This window comes from Felis catus, chromosome D4 (genome assembly GCF_018350175.1).
Source record: "Felis catus isolate Fca126 chromosome D4, F.catus_Fca126_mat1.0, whole genome shotgun sequence".
NCBI lineage: Eukaryota > Metazoa > Chordata > Mammalia > Carnivora > Felidae > Felis > Felis catus.
The window spans coordinates 32,870,262-32,894,654 of NC_058380.1; the positions used below are offsets into that span (position 1 = coordinate 32,870,262).

The 24,393-nt window shown below is 41.1% G+C and overlaps 1 protein-coding gene across 18 annotated transcripts in view; it reads left to right on the plus strand.

Annotated features, from left to right (window-relative positions):
- KDM4C (lysine demethylase 4C) overlaps positions 1–4,913 on the plus strand; it is a 430,991-nt gene extending 426,078 nt beyond the window's left edge. For all 18 annotated transcript variants that reach the window (XM_045042970.1, XM_045042971.1, XM_045042967.1 and 15 more), the window contains one exon: positions 3,834–4,913. In XM_045042970.1, coding sequence (XP_044898905.1) covers positions 3,834–4,010 — 177 coding nt within the window. In that variant the 3' untranslated portion in view covers positions 4,011–4,913. The remainder of the gene's footprint in view (positions 1–3,833) is intronic.
- The last annotated feature ends 19,480 nt before the right edge of the window (positions 4,914–24,393 follow it).

Consider the following 24,393-nt stretch of genomic DNA (forward strand, 5'->3'; position numbering starts at 1 on the left):
ACATTCCATTAAAAGACAAATAAACATGGACAAATAATCAAAACTGAAGTTGTTAAAAAATATAATTCACAATAACTTAGATTTCATTATTGTATCATAAAATATTTAGTGGACCCTGAAATGAAGTCAATTTTACTCATTTAGAATTGCATCTACTATATCTGAAAAATGATAAATCCTGAACAGGGAAATTTGAAAGAACGGGATTTTTTTGACTAAAATGAATTTTGTTTCCAGAATAAATGACACCCTTAGTTTTCAGCACATGCTTATGATATACTTTTCTGCAGTGATAGTTACCTTAATCTGGAAAATCCTTGGATTCCTTAAGTCTTCAGTTGTATATTTAGTTCCTTTTCCTGTCAGGTGGGATTCTGGGAACAGGGTAACTGCACCACGTGTCAACTGTCTTTCTGAGCTGCATCCTTGAGAGGAAGGTCCTTCACAGTGAAATCGTCTAGAGAAGAGTGACAGTACAGCAGTGGTACCTGCCCAATGAGAAATGTGGCACATAGGGGACCCAAACACCTAAAAATAGATTAACTGCCAGATAAACTGCAGGGAAAGAGAAAATCAAATATTCCTGTTGTGAAGACATTGGCTAAATCCTAACAAAGATCTAAAAAAGTCTGGATAGCTTGTCCAGCCCTACATCTTTAAATCTCTGAAGAACAACTTTTCCTCTTCAGGATGCTAAAGATGGCTACCTTTCATGTTGTGCTCCTGTCTTCCATCGATTCTCCCTCATCTCCCTGCCCTTCCTTGCCCCCCACTCCTTTATTTATTCATTTATTTATTTACTCACTTACTCACTCACTCACTCACTCACTCACTCACTCATTCACCTAGAGATTAAAAGATGGGGAATGGAGTAGGCAGTCGTCTGTAAGTCACTCAGGTCTTTGGTTTTCTAATGTGTATATGATTAAGCACCAGCTAGGTCTTGTGGATTTAAAATACTGTTTCTTAATCACACTAAAAGAATGCTTTTTTTGCTTTTTGTTCAGATCATAATCTCTTTGTTCCATAATAGATTTGGCTCCAATACCAGGTTGCCTTCCTACATAGCTTTGTTCGAACCCAGCTCCTGATTTTCCTAAGATCCATTTCTCTGAACAGTCATACCAACATCCAACTTTTTTTTTATTCTCAGAGAATTTTTTAATTAAAAATAAAAGTCAGTGAAAAATATATAAATCATGTATATTATCTGAATGTAAACTGTTATATCAAACAGTTGAGCCTAGTAGAAAATATCTTTAGGAGCAAAGGCTCACAGTCATTAAATCCAGTTTGCTACCTCTGTTTTTATTGAATCAAAGACTCCTCTGCTCCTGTTATAGCAAACCAGCTTTTCCTTCAGGTTAGTATATCACCCTCAGGCCCTTGGTTGGTCTATGACTGCTATTTTTTTTTTTCCAGTTGGTGAAACAAATCTAATTGGAAAAGTCATTGATGGAAGATATTTTATGATTAGAGAAATCTCTTTTGTTTTTCTAAAGGAGGGGGTGGGCTAGCAGCCTCACTGCTAAACAGGAGGCCTCATATTTTAATGACTTCTGCTCACCCAGACACACGCTGACTTGGGAAGAAATTTTTCAAAAGAGTCAGCAGTCCACCTCAGTGATTTTGCGGGGGTTCTTTCCCACTAACTTCAGAAACGGCCCCATTACCTTTTATTGTCTCACAGAATAACCATGGCAACAGTGCATAATTAAGTAGAGCTGCTGGTAAATCGGTTTTATTATTGTATTTGAAAGGCTGACTTTTGCTGTTCTCGCACAATGGCAACACTTTCATAGATGTTTTATTTTCTCTTTTGATAACTTTAGCACTTACAAAAGGGAAAGATTACTCAGAGGAAGTGCTTTGCCAAGAATGAATGAAACAAAACTGTTTTCTCCTAATGGCAGAGGGTGCCCAACCAACTCATAATCTTTTAGTTATTTTCTTCCCAAGTGAAACAAGGGAGTGTCTGAGGGACCCGTGCAGGTAGCCTGTTACCCTGAATAACCATCTCATGAACTGTCAGGGAACATGCCTGCTGTGCACGTAGCTCCATTTTTTAGTTTTCGAGCTTCTTTGTAACTGTTCCATTGTTTATCTCTTCTTCATGATTGACCATGTGTTTCAAGCCCTCAAAGCTGGACTCTGCCTCTGTCACCAACCAGGGGAGGTGGCCTCAGTGATAGTGAGATCCACTGTGCATTGGTATTATCAGGAGTGATCTACCTCAGTGAAAACCAGTTGGAAATGCATTTAGAAGGCAAAGCAGTAGGGAATTAGGAAGCAAAAATAGTCTCCTAATGTGGCCTTTACCTGAGCATAACAGAAAAAGCCCACATTCCTTCACCTAGCTAACAATTAAGCAGTGACTGAGTGCTAGGCATGTTGCTTGGTGTGGAGAACACATAAAATTCTGAACTCAGTGCCTAATATCCTCACCCTCAAGGGGTTCAAGGAATCCCCAGTGGGGAGAAACTTACCTGCCCCTCATCTCTGCCACTGACCTCATTCTGTGGCATTGACTTGTAAAGTCTGACTGGAACCAGAAGAAGAGCCCTTGAGTCTGCCTGTGGCAGAGAAAATAGAAAGCTTCCATGCAAAGGAAAAAGTACGTCTAATGACAGAAAAGCATGAGCCAGTGAGACATGGTCAGGAACTGCAAATAATTCTATTTGACCAGAACGTGGCATAGGATTATGCCAGGTTTTGTAGGTCCAGCCTAGGGATCTCAGGTGCCATCTTAAAGGCAGCAAGGCTGTTGAAAGATGATAAGCAGGGATGTCATGGGATCAGACAGTTTGTAAAGCACTTTCTTCCAGTGGTTCTATAGAACAAAGTTGGGGGGTGCAGCATTTGCAGTGGTTTAGCAGAGGAAATGTGAAGGCCTGCACCAGGGAGTCAGCCAGAATAAAGAAAGGAGGGAGGGCTACAAGAAATATGTAGAAGGGATCCTGGACTTGGTGGGGGCGGGGGACATTACCAATGACTACAGTGCAGCTAGATGGATAGGATAGGTAGGCCATGTGTGCAGTATGGGAAGGACAGTAATGGGGAGGGAAGACTGAGTTCAATGTAGGGCAGCTTGATGTGAGGTGCCTCTGGGGTCAACACTCTGAGACGCCTCCTGGGCAGTTGGACATGCAGGCCCGTGCACAGGAGGGGGTCTGAACCGGAGTGAGAGGGGTGAGCATCCTTGGAGAAGAAGCAGGAATTAAAGCCATGAGTATGGGTGTGAGGGGTCAGCGAGCATATGTGGAGAGGAGAAGTGCAAAATGCCAGGAGCCTCAGAGTTGAACAGATAGTTAAGAAAGAAGAACCCCTGAGACATCAATAGAGCCAGAGGAAGAAGAGAGGCAGGAGGAAGGCCTTATCAATGTCAGATAAGTGAGCTGCCAGCAATACTTAAGTAACAGAAATAGTCAAATAAATTTAGGATGGAAAAGTGTCATAGAAAGTGGACTGGAGCAAGGACAGTTTCAGGGAAGGTGTGTGGGCAGAGGCCCAGAGGTAAATTGGAATTGGGGTGAATTAGAGATGACTGTTGACAAATTTGTCAAAAACTTGGTTGGGCATGAGCCAGAGGGGAGGTGGAGAGTGAGGGAGATTTAAATGAGAAGACTTCAGTGCTGCTTCTGCTGGGGCATGGTCCCTGGGGGTGAGGCTACATGGAGTCAGGAGCCTGGCTGAAGCAGGTGGGGAGGCTCCAAAATCCTGGGCCTGTGGCCTGGCCTCTGCACCCCATCCCGAGTTGGTTGGATCAGATCTTTGTCCATTCTTGTCATGGTCAAATGCTGTGCCTTCTGCACTGTGATGCTGGCTCTTTCTAGTCCACAGCCTCTGATATGCGATTTGAAGACACATTTTACGGAGCAGACATAATCCAAGGCGAGAAAAAAAGACAGAGAGTGCTGAGCTCCAGGTTTAAGAACGAATATGTGGATGACCCTGTGTACCGCACATTTTTGAAGAGCTCTTTCCAGAAGAAGTGTCAGAAGAGACAGTAATCTGCATATACTGCTGTAGGCAACCAAGCAAGTTGGTCCGGAAGAAGAAAGATGAAGGGACAGCCTTGGGGCCAGTGATGTGTTTCACTGGGGTAGGTGGCGGGGGTGTTTCTGACAGTGGAAAATTAGGCTTGCCAGAGTTTGTCACCCAAACCACAGAGTACAAGTGTTACTAATTGGACACAACAATCTGAAGTCATCCCCTAGTCCTGCTTTCACTTGTGAGCAATTGTCTTCGATGATCCCAAAGAACTTTTCTAAGTAAAAGGAAATAATAATGAATCACCCACCAAAAAAAGCCACTGCCTGAGGAGGCGGGTCCCACATGCGACCTAATTAGGCCTTTAGTCAGGAAACACATGGAGACTTTTCTCCACAAGCCCAGCGGGTGGGAGCCTCCATACCCAGGTAGGAGGGTGATCATTTATATATTTTCCACAGTCAGGGAAGGACTCTCACTTATTTAAATGGCAGTTTTTATAAAACATTTTTAAAATACAAATGGCCTGTATGGTAATGAGATTTACCCTTGTGCTATCTGTAATTTCCCTTGTACAGAACTTTTAAAATTTTTTATATCCCTATTACTTTTGATTGTGTCTGATGAGAACTGAGTTGTTGGCCTTTGTGAAATTTTGGCTCTTGAGAAAGAATTCTTATGAACTGTATGGGAATTTTATATATTTAAAGAGGGAGATCTGGGGCGGTTATTTTTAAACACTTTTTTTTCATAATATTCTGAGTAGATATTTATAAAATATATTTCTTTCATTATGTGTTTGTAAAATTAGAGTTTAAATAAATATGCTTTGATGCATAGTTTTCAACTAATTTGATTTTTCCTTTTTAAAACAGCTTGAAAATGTACTAGTGTTTAAAAATAAAGATTTCCATTTTCTCCAATTCTGTCTTCTGACTTGCTTATTTGTTTAGGTTTATTTTTTTTTAATATTTTTATTTTTGAGAGAGAGAGAGAGGAGAGAGAGCAAGAACATGTGAACACGAGCTATGGAGGGGCAGGGAGAGAGGGAGACACAGAATCCGAAGCAGGCTCCAGGGTCTGTGCTTTCAGCACAGGGCCTGACACAGGGCTCTAATGTACGAGCTGTGAGATCATGATCTGAGCCAAAGTCGGATGCTTAGCTGACTGAGCTACCCAAGTGTCCCTGTTTAGGTTTAAATCAACAGAAAAACAGGTTTTCCTTAGGAGTTGGCTATGAAGACATATCAAAGTTTGTCAGGCCCTTCTTTGATCACAGACTTTTTATATAACTGGACACATTGCCACAGATGTTTCAGGCAATGTCACTGGGCATAAAGGCTCTTCAGCCTGCCCATGGTGCCCATTAAAGTGTTTCCCTCAGCTCCTTCTAGGCCTTGAAGAACTCTGATCACCTAGAATCTGGAGTCCCTTTCATCCCAAGTTTCTTGGTCCCCAGTTCCCTTTAGAAAAGGCTGTGTGGACCCTCCAGTCCCTTGCCTCTCTTCGTAGATGAGCTGTAGAGGACAGGCAGGGAAGGGATTGCCGAGGGTCACACAGTCCTTAGTGACTGCTTCAGTTAACTGTGGCTGCAGTCATGCTGCTTAACAAACAACTGCAGCATCCCAGCGGCCTGCAGTGGGAAGCACTTGTTTTTCTTATGGGCCTGAAGTCTAAGCTGGGTTTGGCTGGGCAGCTGTGCTGACCTCAGCTTGGGTGAGCTCACATGTCTGCTCCACATGTCTCCCATCATCCCACTGGACCCAGTGGACTAGCTCAAGTGTGTTCTTCTCATGTCAATGGCAGAGCCTGGAGAGCAGGTGAGCCCAGCTGAGTAAGCATATTTCAGTCCTCTCTGTGGTGCTGGTTAACACACTATGGGCCAAAACCCAGAGCCAAGGATTGGAGGGCATTTCAAGGTTTCATGGCAAAAAGTGTGGATATATTGTGTTACTGGGTAGAGAGTAAAGAAGTAAAACAGTAATAACAGAACCACAGTTAAATCTCAGTTCTCCAGACCGCCTGCTGGCTGAGTGCTCATTTTCCAGAGTGCTTCATGCCTGAACTCTGAGCTAGGGAAGGACCACCAGTCTTACTTTTACAGGGACTGAGCACTCCACATTCCCTACCAGTATCATCATATATTTTATCAAGCAATCAAGCTTGTGTTTTCTGTCTCCAGGTTTTGAATGAAACTGACCTGCCTTCTCCACAATATGCCAGGAAAGTAGGCCTGTGTAAAGCATTAAAGGGAATTAATCTAAATAGGATCATTCGTTCTGTACAAGTTTGCCTGTCAGCAAGATTTCTGATTGGCTGCCACAGGGAGAAAATGTGCAGAGTTCTATGTGATCTCAAATACAGCTGTTTTTTATAGGCTGACTTAACTAATGTTCCTATAACCAAGTACAGCTGTATATGGCCTTAGCAAAATGATGCCGGCCACAGATGCACTCTGGCTCTTGAAAGAGACACCTTCGTTTCACGGCATTCTGCGTAAAGCCATTATTAGCTCTATGACCAGACAGATCATTAAAGCTTTTTCACTTACTGTATGACACTTCAATTGTAATTTTAATTTCTTTGTGTTACACTAACTGCATTTTTAGTGTGTATGTGTAGCATGAAATCAGTTGAAGGCTAGCTTCTGGTATTAAAAAAATTGCTAGCTGTGACAATTCTAATGTAAATCTAATTGCAAGCCCTTTCTCTGGAGGTTAGAGGATTAATATAAACTGCCTGGCATATTTCACAACATTTTAGTTCCTTTATTTGTGTTTGAAATAAGAACAATGTGATTCTTGTCAGTTTACTTTTATTAAGGTGCTTTTGTTTAGTTCATCTAGAGAGAAATTGAGAAGAAGCCTCCATTAAAATACAACATGGCTTCTTGGAATACATTATAAATTGCTACTGGCTAATAGTATATGGAAACATGAAGACTCAGAATACAAAATAATTAGGAGGAATGGTTCTGCCACTTCTCCCTGAACCCATCCAGTGTGAAACAAGGCTGACATGCACATGGTACCATAAATGACTGGGAGGTCTTATGAGTAATCATATTGGAGTGTGTATGCTGCAAAATAACATTGTGCTTTATTTTTGCCTTTAAGTAAAAGGAATCTGAAATGAAACTATCTTTATTTCAGATATTAATCAGCCTCATAAACGTGAAGCTAACTAGAGGCATGAAGTAATTATGACTGATTGATTTCAAGACTCAATTGTACTGCAGACTCTTTCTGAGAATTCAGATGTGCACTCATTGAAAGTGATACGTGGTCTTTTGCCCAGTATGTTGTAGAGACATAAACCACTGACTGGTGGGGAGAAGGACTCCCGGCCTCAGATGAGGTCTGAACTCTACAGCAAGTGGAGTCCTCCACCCTCAGAAGGTGCAGGACCTCTTGAAGAAATTGAACTTTATGAAGAGATTCTGATATTAATGATGTATTGAGTATTTTGAATTCTCAGCCTTGTAGACTCATTAGTGGCATTTATTTACCTTATTTAACTTCCCCAAGAAATCAGTAAAGTATCATTCCTCGCTTTCATGGAAGAAAACTAAGGCTTAGGTTAAGTAACCTCTAAATCGCTCAACTTTTGTGATGCATGAAGAAAAAAAGGATTCTAAACCTAACCCAAACAAAAGACATTAGACAGACAACTCTGAAGCTCAAGACAGGTTAGTACTGGAGATGTAAATGAGGAAGGCATCATTTTTATTGGTAGATGTTTAAAAATACATGAAGCCTTACCGTCTGGCAAAGGCAAAACTGTAAGGACAGAAAAAAGATCAGTGCTTGCCAAGGACTGGAAGTGGGGGAGAGTACTGACAACAAAGCAGTATGAAGGAGATTTTTGGGGGGGTAGTGGAAATATTCTTTTGCTTGGTTGTGGTGGTGGTAACAGGACTATATGTCAAAATTTATAGAATTGAACACTGAAATAGGTTGATTTTACTATATGTAAATATCACCTCAATAAAGCTGTCTTAAATAAAATCTAGGTAAACAGTGGGCAAGCCACCTAGACCGCATGTCCTGTGAGTAGAGGACAGGAAGTGAGACGAGATCAGAACCCTGGGATAGCTGAACAGATGGGGAGAAAAAGAGAAGTCTGTGAATGAGCACTAAAAGGGAAAACCAGGATGCTCTAATGTCCAGGATATCAAGAGAAGAAAGTGTTTCAAAAAGGAGGGGTGATCAACAGAGAGAAAATGCTGCAGAGTCCAAGTAAGATCATGTAATTGTTTATTAGGAGGCCAGTAGTGACCTTGGTGAGAGCAGTTCAAGGGATTTCAGATGAGAAATCTGTTAACGTTAAAATTGGTGTTCCCTGTGGACCAGCACCACCTCCTCATCCACTTCCCTTCCTCCTTCCTATCCTCCCACCACCTCTCCCCATCCTTTTCTCTCTCCTTTCAAGATTTTATTCTTTGTGTTCAGTTTTCAGAAGTTTGACAGTAATGTGTCTTGGCTTTGATTTCTTTGGGTTTATTTCATTTGGGGGTTGTTTAACTTCTTGGCCTTTCACCAAATTTGGGAAATTTTTAGCCATCATTTCTTGGAATATTTTTTTTTAATTGTATACCCTTTTCTTCTCACCATCTGAGGCTTCAATGATAGAAGTGTTGGGTCTTTTGTTGTTGTTACACAGGTCCCTGATGATTTTTTTAAAGTCTATTTTCTCTCTGTTCAGATTGGATAAATTCTATTGATCTGCCCTCAAGCTTACTGGTTCCATCCTTTGTCATCTCCAAACTCATTGAGCTCACTGAATGAGTTTTTTATTTTGGCTATTGTATTTTTCAGCTCTATAATTCCCATTTGGTTCTCTTTTATATCTTCTATTTCTTTGCTGAAGTCTTCTATTTTTTTTCATTTGTTTCAGGAGAGTTCATAATTATTTGTTGAAGCATTTTCCTTCCCATTTAAATCTGTGTCAGATAATTCCAATATCTAATTCATTTTGGTATTAGTATGTGCTGTTTTTTCTCATTCAAGTGATTCTCCTGCTTCTTGTTGTAATAAATGATTCAGTTGTAACCTGGACATTTTGACTATTGTGTTAGAAGACTTTGGATTACATTTAAATCTTTTTCTTATGCAGGCAGTCACCCTGTTTGGGTTTAGTGCTTGGGTCCTGGCCTACTTTTGTGGGCTGGGGTTCCAGTGACAATTTAGTTTTCTGAGCTCTCCTGAACTACTCTGTATGTGTGATACCCAAAGGCCACTCTGCCAACCAGCATGCTATTCCACACTTCAGTTCAATTCTCAAGCTTTTTGGTGAGTTAATGTCCATCAGTTTCATGTGTGAGTCAGTCAGCAAATTCTCGTGCATATTTAAAGAATTCCTTTCTTTAGCTCCCTACTGTCTAAGATCACCTCTCCATTCTCTAGTTGAAAAAGTGAGGGACACTGCTGTTGGGAAATCCCACTCAGTCCCCACTGATACATGCTGGCAGGGAAGGAAATGCCACCCAGGACTTCCAGCAGGTGGTAATTAAAGGGCAGAGGTGAAAGTCCAGACTCCCCACTTGGACTCCACCAGTGCAATACTGAGGGTGAAATGGGAGCACCACCCTGGCTCAGTTGCTGTCACCATGTGAGGGGCAGAAATCCAAACTCCCCATTTGGTCTCTACTGACATTGTACAAGCAGGGACCATTCATTATGTTTGATTGGGGTAGAGTATTGCCAAAAAGGATTTTGTCCTGCTTTGCTGCTCCTTAACTGGGTCCTTTGACTATAGGGAGCAGGTTTTAAGTGTTATTTTTTTGTGTGCATTTCTTTTTTCTTTATTTCCTCCCTCCCCACCCCCCACTGTACCTGTTGGTGGTTCCAGTTTGCAGACTTCTCTAGTTTCAAGTCCAGAATATATGAGAGATAAAAAGAAAACCTAGAAAACACATTCCTGTGTAGTTCTGAAATTCTGAAGTCGCTAGGTAGTCTTCTTGCCTCTTTCAAGATTTTATAGTCCTCTTCCTGGTAGCTTAGTGTTTAGGATTCGGCACTCTCAACATGTCATAGTCCTCTTATGATTGTTATATTATGTCCATGACTTTTAACTATACTTAACCAGGAGGAGCAGGAAGAACTAAGTCTTCTCCACCTTATCCAGGCTGAAAAGTCCTCACTTTTTCTTAAAGATGGGAGAAAATAATTTATTGCTGATGACAAGGTCTAGAAATTGAAGATCAAAAGATAATAAGGAAAAGAGATTGAGAGCAGAGGCAGAATGATTGGCCTTACACACAAAAAGGGAGATTTCATCCATGGAGACCAAATTTTTTATTATAAAAGCAGAAAAGGAAGATTACAGAATTGTTTCAGGAAGGGAATTTTCCAGTGGGTTTGGTGTATGGAAAAGGATGTGAGAGAATTAAAGATGCTAAAAGATAGTTTCTTCCTACCCATTAGTCTGGGTTGAAAAAGGAAGGTAGTTGATGTTAAGACAGAATTGACTGGGAAAAAATAGAGGGATGTCCCCTGACAAAGATGTCCACAGTCTAATTCCCAAAACCTGTGAATATGTTACCTTCCATGGTAAAGGGGACTTCATAGTTGCTGTTAAATATTTTGAGATGCGGAGATAATCCTGAATTATCTGAATGTTCCCAATATAATTAGAAAGGTCTGCACAAGAGGGACACAAGAGGGTCAGAGACTGAAAATGAGATGCGTGATGAAGGAAGCAGTGGGTGAAGTGATCTGCTTTGAAGACAAAGGCAGGAGCCAGAAGCCAAGGAATGCAGGTGGCTTCTAGAAGGAGGAAAAGGGAATTCCTCCTAAAAGCCTCAGTAAGGAACCAGCCCTGCTAACACCTTGATATTAGCCCAGTGAGACTGATTTCAGACTTCTGGCCTTCAGAAAGTTAAAAAATATATACACTGTGTTGCTCTAAGCCACTAAATTTGTGTAATGTGTTGTAGGATCAACGTGAAACTAAGATAATTAAACGGCAGGGCTAGGGTGGAGGGTGAAAGAAGATTTTCAAGGTCAGGAGCAGGGGGCAGAGGAAGAGGAATTAGTTTATGATTTCTACAGTGGAGTGTTGGTAAGGTCCAGGGTCTGGTCATGGGAGTAGAGTGAGGCTGAAAGCCATTTCACTGAATTAACTTTTTCTTTTAACTATTTAGTGTTTTTTTTAAATTGATAATGCATATAGCATAAAATTCACTCTTTTAAAATGTACAATCTAGCGGTTTTCAGTATATTCACAAGTTGTGCAGCCATCACCAGTACCTAATTCCAGAATTAAATACTTAGTTTTGGTTCAGCAGTATTCATTCTGTTTTCATGTATTACAGCATTTTAATGAATATTTCATAGGAAACTGAGAGGCATAAGAAGAATATTTTCATGAGAGTATATTTTTTGGGCATGAAGAGTTCTTCTGAACATGTTATTTCCCCATTTGAGAAGATGATACACTTGGCCAAATGAAGACTTACCTACTATTGATTTGGCCAGGTGTGTGAGTGTGGTGGTGATAATGGTGGGTCTTCTTAATGGAAGGCAGACTGCAAAGGGGGAAGGCACACCTTGACCACAGAGCTTCCCTTGAAGGTCAGGCCCAGGAGACTATGGGGGAGTGTGGCCCTCAGCTCCAACAGCCACCAGGAACACTGGGACACATCCCCTTTGCAGCAGCTCTTTGGAGAAAGATGAATGTCTGACCTCATACTCAATCATGGGACTCTCACACCCTACCAGTCGCCCCCTGGATCCCCCATAGAAGTCAGTTCTCTCAGTTCACTGCAACTTAGTCCCTTGCAGGATTATTATAGATGAACCAGTCATCCCTTTCCCTCCCAGGGCCCTCTCCTTTACTGAGTGGCTCTTCTTTTGCTTCCAGAAGATTTTTTTAATAACACATAAATCATTAAGTAGCAAACTTGACCCGACCTGAACTGATAAGAGGCTGTTTATGTTCTTTATGTCATTTAATGTGAATATTCAGATAGCATTATAGAATAATCATGTTGGATATTAGATAATATGTGATATTACATATGAAATTACCTTTCCAAATACTAAAAACTCTGAACTCACACAAAATAAATGTAGCCATATGGATTTTAGATAAAGATGTGGACCACTCATTTTACACCCGCTACTTACCCCCTGCTATATAGGGCCTTTTTCATCTCCATATTCCCTATGATCCCCTTCACACAACAGGCCCTCAATAAGCTTGGTTGAATACCAGCCACTTGGTTGAATGCCACTTAGTCTTATGCTGTCACTGGGGTTGGGGACAGTTTGTTTTAGGTTCGAATACTAAATTAACATTACCAGGCTTGAGAGTCGAAGTCCTGTTGACCAGGGGAAGCTATTCTGCGGACTGAGGTTAACTGTGAACACAGCCGGAGGCTGAGATAGAAAATGGCAACACTGTGCCCTTCTGGAAAGGGACAGGTATCACCAGAGAATGGGAAGATTCATTTGCTGAGGCTGCCTCATGCTACCTAGACAGGCTGCCCATGGCTTCTCTAACTCTAGAAAGCAGGTTCTTCCCTAGACCACAAAAAGGCAGGACATAGTCTACCTAGGTAGGGAGAAACACTTCTTGTTTGCCCTGAAACAGAGATTTGGACTCTATAGGAGGGATTGTCTGAGGCCTGCAAGGCCAAAAATGGAAATGTCTGCTTAGTCCCCAGAATGCCCTGCATCAGGACTTTGAGACCAACCCTCTCTTGATCCCCTGTGGGTTCTCACTGTGTGACTTCAGTTTGACACAATTATGAAGCTATTTATTTCATGCCTCTTCCCATCAAAGCCATAATGAGAAAAAAAGGCCCCACAATAATTTCTGCATATTTTGATAACAAAGGAAATGGTTGTTGATGATGATAATAAAAACTGCTGTTCACAAATTTGCTCCCTTTGTTAACATTTATAAAAGAGACCTTGTATCACGAGCTCATTAGTAGCTGAACTTTATTGTGTCAAAAAAAATGGAGTCAAGAGAGATTATGTTTCATCTTTAATATGGCTGTTCAACAATGCCATTATCCTGAATTTCAGATTAATTTAATTGAACCTTAATGAATAAAATTAGTTGTTTTATGCAATTAGAATCCCATTTAAATGGTTTAGAAAATGAATAGGATGGGAAATGTGGTTGACTTGATTTTCCTCAAGACTGATTCTCTAGGCCTCTTTCTGCCTCTGGGTTTTCTCCCTCCACTGAATAAGAGACTAATATTTTTGTAATTTAAAAAGACTTTTGACAAGTTGCTAGGTTTTTTCCTCAGGCAAAACAAAATGCCTGGGACCATCAAGGAGGTGGGGGAGGGGGGCAGAGGGAATTGGCTAATGGGAACCAGTTACAGAGAGCTAAGGTAGAAACACTTTCCCAGCCCAGTGTGGCCCAACCCTTTACTCACCTGAGCTCCCCTTCTGAGATGACAAAGTGGATATTGGGGAACATCTAACAAAAAAGGAGGGATGGGCTTTACAGTCAGCTCCCCTCTTGTGACTTGGTGTTTGTCTCTTGACACTTGAACGTCAGTTTCTTCATCTGTACAATGGGATTTATAATACCTATTTCCTCACAGTATGTTAAGCATTCAGTGAGAGAATGTATATAAAGTATTTGGCATATTGCCCAGCTTCAAAAGAGGAAGCGGCTGTTATTAATATTACTATTCCTTATCATCATCACCATCACCATCCTCCTCATCTTTATCTTCAATCTTGCAACCTCTCGGGACCTTACTTGATGTGCTGAAGCCAGTACAACCCATCTAACTTAGGTTAGTGTGTCTGGTCAACAGTAAGATTTCCCAAGTATTATCTTACCTGGAAGAAGGACGTGAGATGAGAAAGCCAATTTACTTAGGTGGCTGGGAGGATTGGCACTTATCTAAGGGAGAGCGGCAGAAGCTGATAAGATTTGATATGGAGGAAGGGCATGGTCACATGAAATTCCTGCAGAGAGTCACAGAAAACTGCTATCAAACTCCGCAATCTGTGATGTGAGAGAATTAGGCCATCCCAATGGACCTTTTCAGCTCTAAAGAGCTTACGATTCTACAACTCCTATCGCCTTTCCTGCTTAATGGACTACGTTCCAATGAGCCAGCCCTTGCCAAGAAACTCTTCCGACTTGCATTAGGACTGCTGAAGCTTCCTGCTGAATGTTCCCTCAGTCCCTCAGTTGACTCAGTGCTTTGGAATGTGGCTTCCTGAGACACAGCAGAGGTGAGAAAGGACCAAGGGGATTTGGCACAGCCTTAGTAAACATAACCTTCCCTGTGCAGCACAGCATTGACAGAGGTGAAGCAACAGAAAATCAAAGGAAAGAATTACTCTGTTCCCCTTGGTCTCATCAACCTGAAGGTTTAAATGGGTTCTCAGTGAAAATTTAAAAAACGGTATTACTTTTGTTTTAAGTACAAGATGCTATTGCAATATTCCAGTCTCCTATCAAATGCTCCCCAATTATTTCTGAGCATCCCCAAAGAGCATCTTGTGCTCATAAATAAATCCTTCTGGTTTCCACATGGTGACTGCTATTTTCCTTCAATATAACTTTGAGCATGTCAGCTTCCTCAGCTATCACCACCCTCCAGGCCGAGGGACAGGGCCTTTCTTCCGTATCCTGTTGATATTGCTGAAGCTACCCCATGCTATGTCACCCCGTAATTGTCTGAAAACCCTTTTTAAAATTTTTGAGCATGACCTCTAAAATCGTAGGCTTACTCTGTTTTGATCCCATTATTAATTTCTTTCTCGTGTTTGGTGTGGCAAAGACAGACAAAGGGAGGATATCCTCTCATATGAGAGGATCAATCAGATACTCCTCTGGTCTCATTCCTGAGGGAGAAACTTTAGGTGAGGTTTGGCTGTAGCGGACTCAGGTTTGTGACTTGTGATCAGAATCTGATCCGATACCACCCTAGGCCTTATATGCTTACCATGACACAGGAGAGCCCATTCAGATTCCATAGACTTTTGGGGACCTTAAGGGTGCCCGTCCGTGGAGCCACAAACTCGAACTCGACTGGCAAGCCTGGCCTAGCCACACATTCATACACACACACATACCAGAGTCTATTACATTCTCTCCCACAAAATTCTCTACCTGTGAGACCTATTAAGGCCTCTGGGGATTGATCAGGTCTCCCTTCCACCCTTTTGGGTGTGCCTGACTTCTTTGGGGCCCTGGCCTTACCGGTTCTGATGTCTGGTCCACGTCCTCACCTATCATGTCTCTTTGAGTCCGGCGGGAGCAATGGAGCAGGGCGGCCAGAGACAACCGAGAAGGAGACTGCTGAAATTCAGGCAGGACGTGCCTTCTCCCTTGCTATCCCTCACTCTGTCACTGCCTCGCTGTTCTCCCAAACCGGTGGCAACAATGGGCCAGTGCAGTTGGGTTTCCTGGTTAGGGAACCAAGTATGTTACAGAACCAGGCTGGAATGCTGGCAGAAAAACCAAGCGGCACTCGGAGATCTTGGTAGATTGGAGATTTATTTAACACTGGCGGGCTCAGAGGAGACTGTTTCTCCAAATGTCTGAGCCCAGAATACAAGTGGGGAGGGTAATTTATAGTCATCAGCTTCCATATCTGTGGGTTTCCACGCACACAGCAAAGGAAGAAGAATCTGGAGGAGGGGTCTCTAAGCTAGAGACCAGAGTCTGTTTTAGCCCCGCCATCCATATTTGGTGTACTTTACTTCTCCAAGATTACTTCAGTTTGGGTGGTTTTATTGTGGGAATAAGAGGATGCAAAACGCAGCGGTGGAGCTGGGCCCTACAAGGTTCTCGGGAGAATCCGGGCCTTATAGATATGAACATGGCTGGAATCAGGAATGTTCTTGGGACCTGTTTCTTCTGTTGAGCCCTCACCCTCTGTTCACTGCTCTTTAATTTTTTCTATCATCTGCATCTGATGATGCATTTTTCATCACTGATCTTTAATTTCTTTCTATCATGGCTTATGCTGCTGGCCTTCACCGGTTCATGTTTTTAACCTTCTTTTCCCCAAACCACTGACTCTCCAAATGTCCAGGCCCAAATCATCAGTAGAAGTAAGTTTGCTGAGGACATGAATTTTGGTCTCTTTTGTTTATTAATATATTCATAGAACTTAAAAGACTGGCTCTACCACAATAAATGTGTAGCTTGGGGCAAGTTAGGCTCTCTGCACCTTGGGTTTTTTTTTTTTTAACCTTCAAAATGGGGATGATAATAGCAACTAACTTACAAGGCTGTTACAAGAAATTAATATTATAAAATATTAGTGTCTGGCACAGAGTACATTCAATAGAAACATTTGTTAAATAAAACTTAAAGCAGTTGGGGCACCTGGGTGGCTCAGTCAGTTAAGTATCCAACTTCAGCTCAAGTCATGATCTCATGGTTCATGAGTTCAAGCCCCACATTGGGCTCCAAGCTGATGGTGCAGAGCATGCTTGGATCTTCTGTCTCCCTATCTGCCCCTTCCTGCTTGTGCTCTCTTTCTCCCAAAACAAATAAATAAACATTAAAAGAAAAAAAAAACCTTAAAAACAATAAAACGTCAGGGCTCCTGGCTGGCTCAGTTGGTGAAGCATACCCTTCTTGATCTTGGGGTTATGAATTGAGACCCACACTGGGTGTAGAGATTACTTAAAAATAAAAATCTTTAGGGGCACCTGGGTGGCTCAGTCAGTTAAGTGTCCAACTTCAGCTCAGGTCATGATCTTGCAGTTCATGAGTTCGAGCTCCGCGTCGGGCTCTCTGCCGACAGCTCAGAGCCTGGAGCCTGATTTGGATTGTCTTCCCTTCTCTCTGCCCCATCCCTCCACTCATTCTCTGTCTCTCTGTCTCTCAAAAATAAATAAAATATTAGAAAAATTTAATAAAAATCTTAAAAAAAACAATAAAATGTCTACACATAGTTGATGCTAAATAAATATTTGTTGAATTGATTAAATAAATTTCTTGAAGAATTAGATTGGCTTAATTGCCCCTTCCCTATTTGAGAACTCTTGTTACAGGCTTCCTTACATTCTGCCTTCACCTCTATTGACTACTCTTGGGTTAGATTTCCACTCTAGGCCATTTGCTGGGCTGGGAGTTTGAAGTTTTGTGTTACCAGCAAAATGACTTATATAGAAGAAACTCCTTAAAAGACGGCTCTGGAAGTTGTAGGTACTCTGGGGCATGCCTGTCTGATCTGGTGAGGACCTCACACCATACTCAAAGTAATCCCTCTCATCCACTGGCTGAATTATTGTTTACAAACTCATGTACCAACTCCTTCCTTTGGGCAATTCTTTCCCAGAAGAGTTCTTGTCTCTCATGCTAAAATGCGTGTGCTGGCCTTTCCCATCGGCCTGCCAAATGGCTCAGGCTTCTTTTATTCTCAGTGGTAAACAAAATGCTGAGAGTCTTGCTATATCACTATATTCTCTTTCTCTCTGTCCATTCTTTGAACTTCTTCAGCTCAGGGACTTTCAGGTTCTAGAAAAGAAGCCTCCTCCACTGCGCAGTAACTGTGCCTTCACACACACATACCTGCATTATGATGCCAAGATGCTCCTTTATTGACCTAAAGGGGTTTGTGTTTTATATTTTCTGGCTAGGCCACCTGAGAGCCAGGAATAACATTTCTGGGGCCTCTAACCAGATAACGAATACACAGTTTTTATTATTCTTCTCCTCTGGCTCCTAAGAGAGCTGAGTTCCACACGAGGTCCTAAGTTATCAGGCAGGATGTTTTTCAATCTAATTTTTTCAGGAAGTTGAGTTCCTGAAGTCCCACAAGCTGAAATGGAGCAGTCAGGGGAGCTGGCAATGGAGTCTCCATTAAGTGAGTGGGCAGCCCAAGTAATGAGGGCAGAAGTGAGCTCTGCTGAGGGCCATGGAGAGGAGTGAAAGGGAAGAAACTATTAGCTTAAACTGTGGCAGGCCAGGATGGCTGCTGTCTAGACACCTGAATTGTTACATTCCAGTAACTGGCATTTGATTATCCCCACCTTGAGCCTGGGGGACCCCTCTAGACCACCTTCAGGACCTTTGGGGCAGTGGTTTTCAATCAAGCTACATGCCAGTGTCATCTAGGGAGCTATTTAAAAAATACAGATTCTCAGGCCACACTCCAGACTTTATAAATCATAATCTCTTGGAGTAAGGGCCCAACAATCTTATGGTTCTTTAATCCTCTATAGATGGTCCCAACATGGACCATTATGGGCCATTCTGGGCGCTATATGGAAAATGGATGCAATCCTATTGGGTCATACACTATTCTTGGTGAGTTATAAAAGCAGCAACATTACCACTTGGAGAATCCATAGACTTAAGGAGAAACATTTGGCTTTGGCATTTTAAGGCCTGGGTTTGAGTCTCTCTGCCACAAGCTGGACTACTCTGAATAAGTCATTCAGTCTCTGTGTTATTCCTCATTTGTAAAATAAGGATTGTAACATCTGCCTTGTCCACTTAGAGTTGTTTCAGGGACCAAAGAGGATAATTACATGAAAATGCTTTGATAAGTAGAAAACAATAAATACATGATATAAAATCTATAGAGTAGTGTTATTTGTGTTCTCATGATGAATTTGTAATGAATCTTATGAAACAAATACCCCTTTGTGAATGCCTCCTCCCATTCTGCCCCATGCACAAAAAATGCACAAGCAAAAAAATGTTATTTAAACTCTTTACACTTTGATTATTTGACCTACCAACAAGAAGCAATTACTAGCCAAGAAATGGAAACAACCTAATTTTCCAATTGTTGAATGGATAAAGACGTGCTATGAACCTACAATGGAATATTATTCAGCCGTGAGAAAGAAGGAAGGAAAGTCTGTCATTTGCAACAACACGGGTGAAACTGGAGGGCATTACTGTAAGTGAAATAAACCAAACAGAGAAAGACAAATACTGCATGGTATCATGGATATGTGTGATAAATTTAAAAGAGTCAAACTCACAGAGAATAGAAAGTGGTAGCTTGTGGGTGGGGGAAATAGGAGAGGTTGGTAAAAAGGTACAAACTTTCAGCTATAAGATGAATAAGGTTTGTGGGTCTAATGTACAACAGGATGACCATAGTTGATAATGTGTTAAGTCATTGAAATTTGCTAAGAGAATAGAACTTAAATGTCCTCACCAAAATAATAATAATAATAAATGAAGTGATGGATGTGTTAATTAATATGGTAAGAATGCACTCACAATATATATGTATATCAAATCACCATGATGGACATCTTAAATATCTTTTTCTTCCCTATTCTTAAGCTCAGTAAAGTCATAGTAAAATGATTTTTAATAGTATAAAAATACAAAGACATAGAAATGAGAGAGAAAAGAATATTTAAAAAAATGAAAGCTAGAAAACCAAAGGATGGAAAAGGATTTGGTAGACTTAAGGAAGTTGATTCCTAAGCTGGCAGTGGCAGAAAGCCACAGAGTAAACCACTGAAAAACATAGAACCCTCCTGTCCCTGCAAGGCTCAGGAATTAGTGATTCCATATACATCTAAAAGTGGACACAATGATAGGGCTGAAAATAGAAAAATTGTTGAAAGATTAAGTACAAATTAAGGAACAAGGGGCACCTGGGTGGCTCAGTCGGTTTACCATCTGACTTTGGCTAAGGTCATGATCTCATAGTTCATGAATTCAAGCCCCGCGTTGGGCTCTGTGCTGACAGTTCCAAGCCTGGAGCTTGTTTCAGATTCTGCATCTCCCTTTCACTCCCTCTGCCTGTTCACGTTCTTCTCTCTCTGTCTCTCAAAAATGAATAAACATTAAAAAAAATGAAAATAATAAAAAAAGAAAACAATGCAATGAGTACCCCAAAGACTCAGGAATTTGTGTTTCCTATTGTCTGGAAATGGAGGTGAAAAAAGAACTGGAAATAAGAGTATATTCAAAGATTATTTAAGGAGACACTTTCCAATCTCTTGCATCAGGAGGACTGCCTTTTTCTGTCCCAAGAGAAAGCTGAAGTGTGATTTCTGCAAAGTGTAAGACAGAGTACTGTGGGCTGGAGAACAGCAGGTACAACTGAGAGTAAAACCACATTGGGAACAAGATTAAATGAAAGATCACAGACTGACTGGGACTCTGCCTTCTTCCCTCACTTAGTTCTCAATGTTCTGGCAACTAAGCTTATATTCTACAGACAGGAGAGCGGAATCTAGTCTAAAGAAAAGATTTTAAGATTCTGACAGTAGAGAATTCCCCAACAAAATGTCCCAAACATTTTACCCAACAGAAAAGCCCAGATGTGCCAATCACTTCCCTTTGCCCTGAGCTTCTATTTGACTTGTGTGTGTGTGAGCAATCACTAAAGCATCTAATATGAAAGTCACAGACAAAACAAAACAAACAAGAAAACTCAGTTCGAGAAAATTGACTCTACTTAGAGAAACTTAAAAACAAACCCTTTAAACCCACCTACCATTAATAGCTTCAGAAAAACAACAAAAGATGCTACAGAAAAGAACATTCAAAGAACTACAAGTTCTTGAAAATTGGTATGAAGTTAAGTAAATCTCTAAAAAAAACAATACAAAAGATAAAAGGAAAGACAAATGAAAAGATAAATAACTAGTGCTGGAATTTAAAGATACAAATAATTGGGTTTCCAGAAAGAGAAAACAGGTGAAGAAATCACTAGGGAAATAATTCAAGAAAATTTACCAAAATTTAGAGACTGAAACTTTATTTTATTTTATTATTTTATAATATAATTTATTGTCAAATTGGCTTACATGCCACACCCAGTGCTCATCCCAAGTGCCCTCCTCAATGCCAATCACCCACTTTCCCCTCTCCTCCACCTCCATCAGCCCTCAGTTTGTTCTCTATATTTAAAAGTCTCTTACGGTTTGCCTCCCTCCCTCTCTGTAACTTTTTTTTCCTCTTCCCCTCCCCCATTGTCTTCTGTTAATTTTCTTAAGATCCACATAGGGACGCCTGGGTGGCTCAGTTGGTTAAGCGTCCGACTTCAGCTCAGGTCACGATCTCGCGGTCCGTGAGTTCGAGCCCTGCATCAGGCTCTGGGCTGATGGTTCAGAGCCTGGAGCCTGCTTCCGATTCTGTGTCTCCCTCTCTCTCTGCCCCTCCCCCGTTCATGCTCTGCCTCTCTCTGTCTCAAAAATAAATAAACTTAAAAAAAAAGATCCACATATGAGTGAAAACATATGGTATCTGTCTCTGACTGACTTATTTCACATAGCATAATACCCTCCAGTTCCATCCACGTTGCTGCAAAATGGCCATATTTCATTCTTTCTCATTGCCAAGTAGTATCCCATTGTATATATAAACCACATCTTCATTATCCATTCATCAGTTGATGGACATTTAGGCTCTTTCCATAATTTGGCTATTGTAGAAAGTGCTGCTATAAACATTGGGGTACATGTGCCCCTATGTATCAACATTCCTGTATCTCTTGGGTAAATTCCTAGCAGTGCTATTGCTGGGGGATAGGGTAGTCCTTTTTTTAAATTTTTTGAGGCATCTTTACACCACACTGTTTTCCAGAGCAGCTGCACCAGTTTGCATTCCCACCAATAGTGCAAGAGTGTTGTAGACTCTAAATCTAAAGTTCTCTTTTGGCCAGCCAAAGAGTGGAATGCAGGATTAAAGCGAGAGATGGCTAATGTCCAGGAAAAAAGAGCCCTGAATAAGGGTCCCCCTTGCCCCGTTTTTATTAGGATCAAAAGGCTTACAAACATGGTGGTGGACGTGCACATAGAGACAATGAATCTGTGAACATTAATTTGTGCACGTGAAGGAAAGGGGGTCTTGAAGATATTCGGGGTTAGGGGTTTGGGTTAATACAAAACAAAATCCGGGTTCTGGGCAGTTGGGAGGAAGGTTGTTTACAGCAGACATGAGGTATCACTTCTGTTTATTTTAGCTAGCCTAGGGGATAAGACAGGGGAAATAACCTCAGAGTTAACAAGGCACCTTTCCTTTTGTTAATCATCTTCACTCTGGGCTGCTATACCTGCAGTGCAGCAGTCTCTAGCCCAATTTACCTGTTTACCTAATTTGGCCCTTTTTTCCTGTGAAAGGAGCTTTCTGCCAGAGTACTAAATTGGGGGTGCTTCCACCCTGAATATTTAACCTTGTTTATTTCATATACCTACGTATTGGGCATCTGTGTGCCCTTATTTTTGGACCTTTTCCCCTCCCTCTCTATTCTGGGGGCTCTGTACCTCCTCTCTATTCTGGGGTGCCTTTGCACCTCCCTATTCTTGGTTGCTTTGTCTTGTTTACCCAAACTCGGGTGTGAGCATTTTATGGCTTTGTATTTCTTTATGCCTTGTTAACCTATCGGTGTAAGCCTGAGGGATTCCTAAGCTTATTCCTTACACAAGAGGGTTCCCGTCTCTCCACATCCTTGCCAGCATCTGTAGTCTCTTGATTTGTTCATTTTAGCCACTCTGACCAGCATGAAGTCGTATCTCAGTGTAGCTTTCATTTGTATTTCCCAGGTAATGAGTGACATTGAACATTGTTTCATGTGTCTGTTGGCCATCTGGATGTCTTCTTTGGAAAAGTGTCTATTCATGTCTTCCGCCCATTTCTTTACTGGATTGTTTTTCAGGTGTGGAGTTTGGAGGCGGAGGTGTGTTCAGGTTTGGAGTTCTTTATAGATTTTGGATACTAGCCCTTTATCCGATATGCCATTTGCAAATATCTTTTCCCATTCTGTTGGTTGCCTTTTAGTTTTGCTGATTGTTTCCTTTACAGTGCATAAGTTTTTGTTTGTTTTTTTATCTTGATGAGGTCCTAATAGTTCATTTTTGCTTGTAATTCCCTTGCCCTTGGAGATGTGTCGAGTAAGAAATTGCTGTGGCTGAGGTCAAAGAGGTTGTTACCTGCTTTCTCATGTAGGGTTTTGATGGTTTCCTATCTCCCATTCAGGTCTTTCATACATTTTGAGTTTATTTTTGTGTAGGGTGTAAGAAAATGGTCTAGTTTCATTCTTCTGCATGTTGCTGTTCTCCTGGCACCATCTGTTAAAGAGACTGTCTTTTTTCCATTGGATACTCTTTCTTGTTTTGTCAAAGATTGGTTGGCCATATATTTGTGGGTCCAATTCTGGGTTCTCTATTCTATTCCATTGGTCTATGTGTCTGTTTTTGTGCCAATACCATACTGTCTTGATGATTACAGCTTTGTAGTAGAGGCTAACATCTGGGATTATGATGCCTCCCGTTTTGGTTTTCTTCTTCAATATTACTTTGGCTATTCAAGGTCTTTTGTGGTTTCATACAAATTTTAGGGTTGTTTGTTCTAGGTTTGAGAAGAATGCTGGTGCAATTTTGATTAGGATTGCATTGAATGTATAGATTGCTTTGGGTGGTATTGACATTTTAACGTTATTTATTCTTCTAATCCATGAGCATGGAATGTTTTTCCATTTCTTTATATCTTCTTCAATTTCCTTTATAAGCTTTCTATAGTTTGCAGCATACAGATGTTTTACATCTTTGATTAGATTTATTCCTAGGTATTTTCTGCTTCTTGGTGCAATTGTAAATGGGATCAGTTTCTTTATTTCTCTTTCTGTTGCTTCATTATTGGTGTACAAAAATGCAACAGATTTGTGTACATTGATTTTGTACCCTGCAATTTTGCTGAACTCATATATGAGTTCTAGTAGACTTTTGGTGGAATCTATTGGGTTTTCCATGTAGAGTATCATAGAGACAAATTTTAAATGGTAAAGACCAGTTGAGCTCAGTATTCAATAATGAAAAAGAGCCATACAAAAGTCATCATTTTGGAATTTCAGAATTATAGATAAAAACATACTAAGAGCCCAAAACAAAACTAAGAGCTCATGCAAGCTTCCAGATTTTATATGAAGAACCAACTATTAGAATAGCATGAAGCTTCTCAGCAGCAATAATGAAATCTAGAAGATCAGAGAGTAAAGAGTCAAAATTATTTCCAACCTTGAATTCTTTATCCAGCCAAACTACCAATTTAGCTTGAAACAGTAGACATTTTCCAGATTTACAAATACCTATGTCTCATGTGCCCTTTCTCATAAAGTTACTGGAGAATGGGGTCTTCCAAAATAACAGAGTATAGAAAAACAGAAAGACATGGCTTGCTAGTTATTCTTAGTTTGCTTCTTCAGTTCTTTTTTTTTTAATTTTTTTTAATGTTTATTTATTTTTGAGACAGAGAGAGACAGAGCATGAACAGGGGAGGGTCAGAGAGAGAGGGAGACACAGAATCCGAAGCAGGCTCCAGGTTCTGAGCTGTCAGCACAGAGCCTGACGCGGGGCTCGAACTCACAGACCATGAAATCATGACCTGAGCCGAAGTCAGATGCTTAACCGACTGAGCCACCCAGGCGCCCCTGCTTCTTCAGTTCTATTCTTGATTCTTTTCAGTGCCCAGGTTACTGATCTC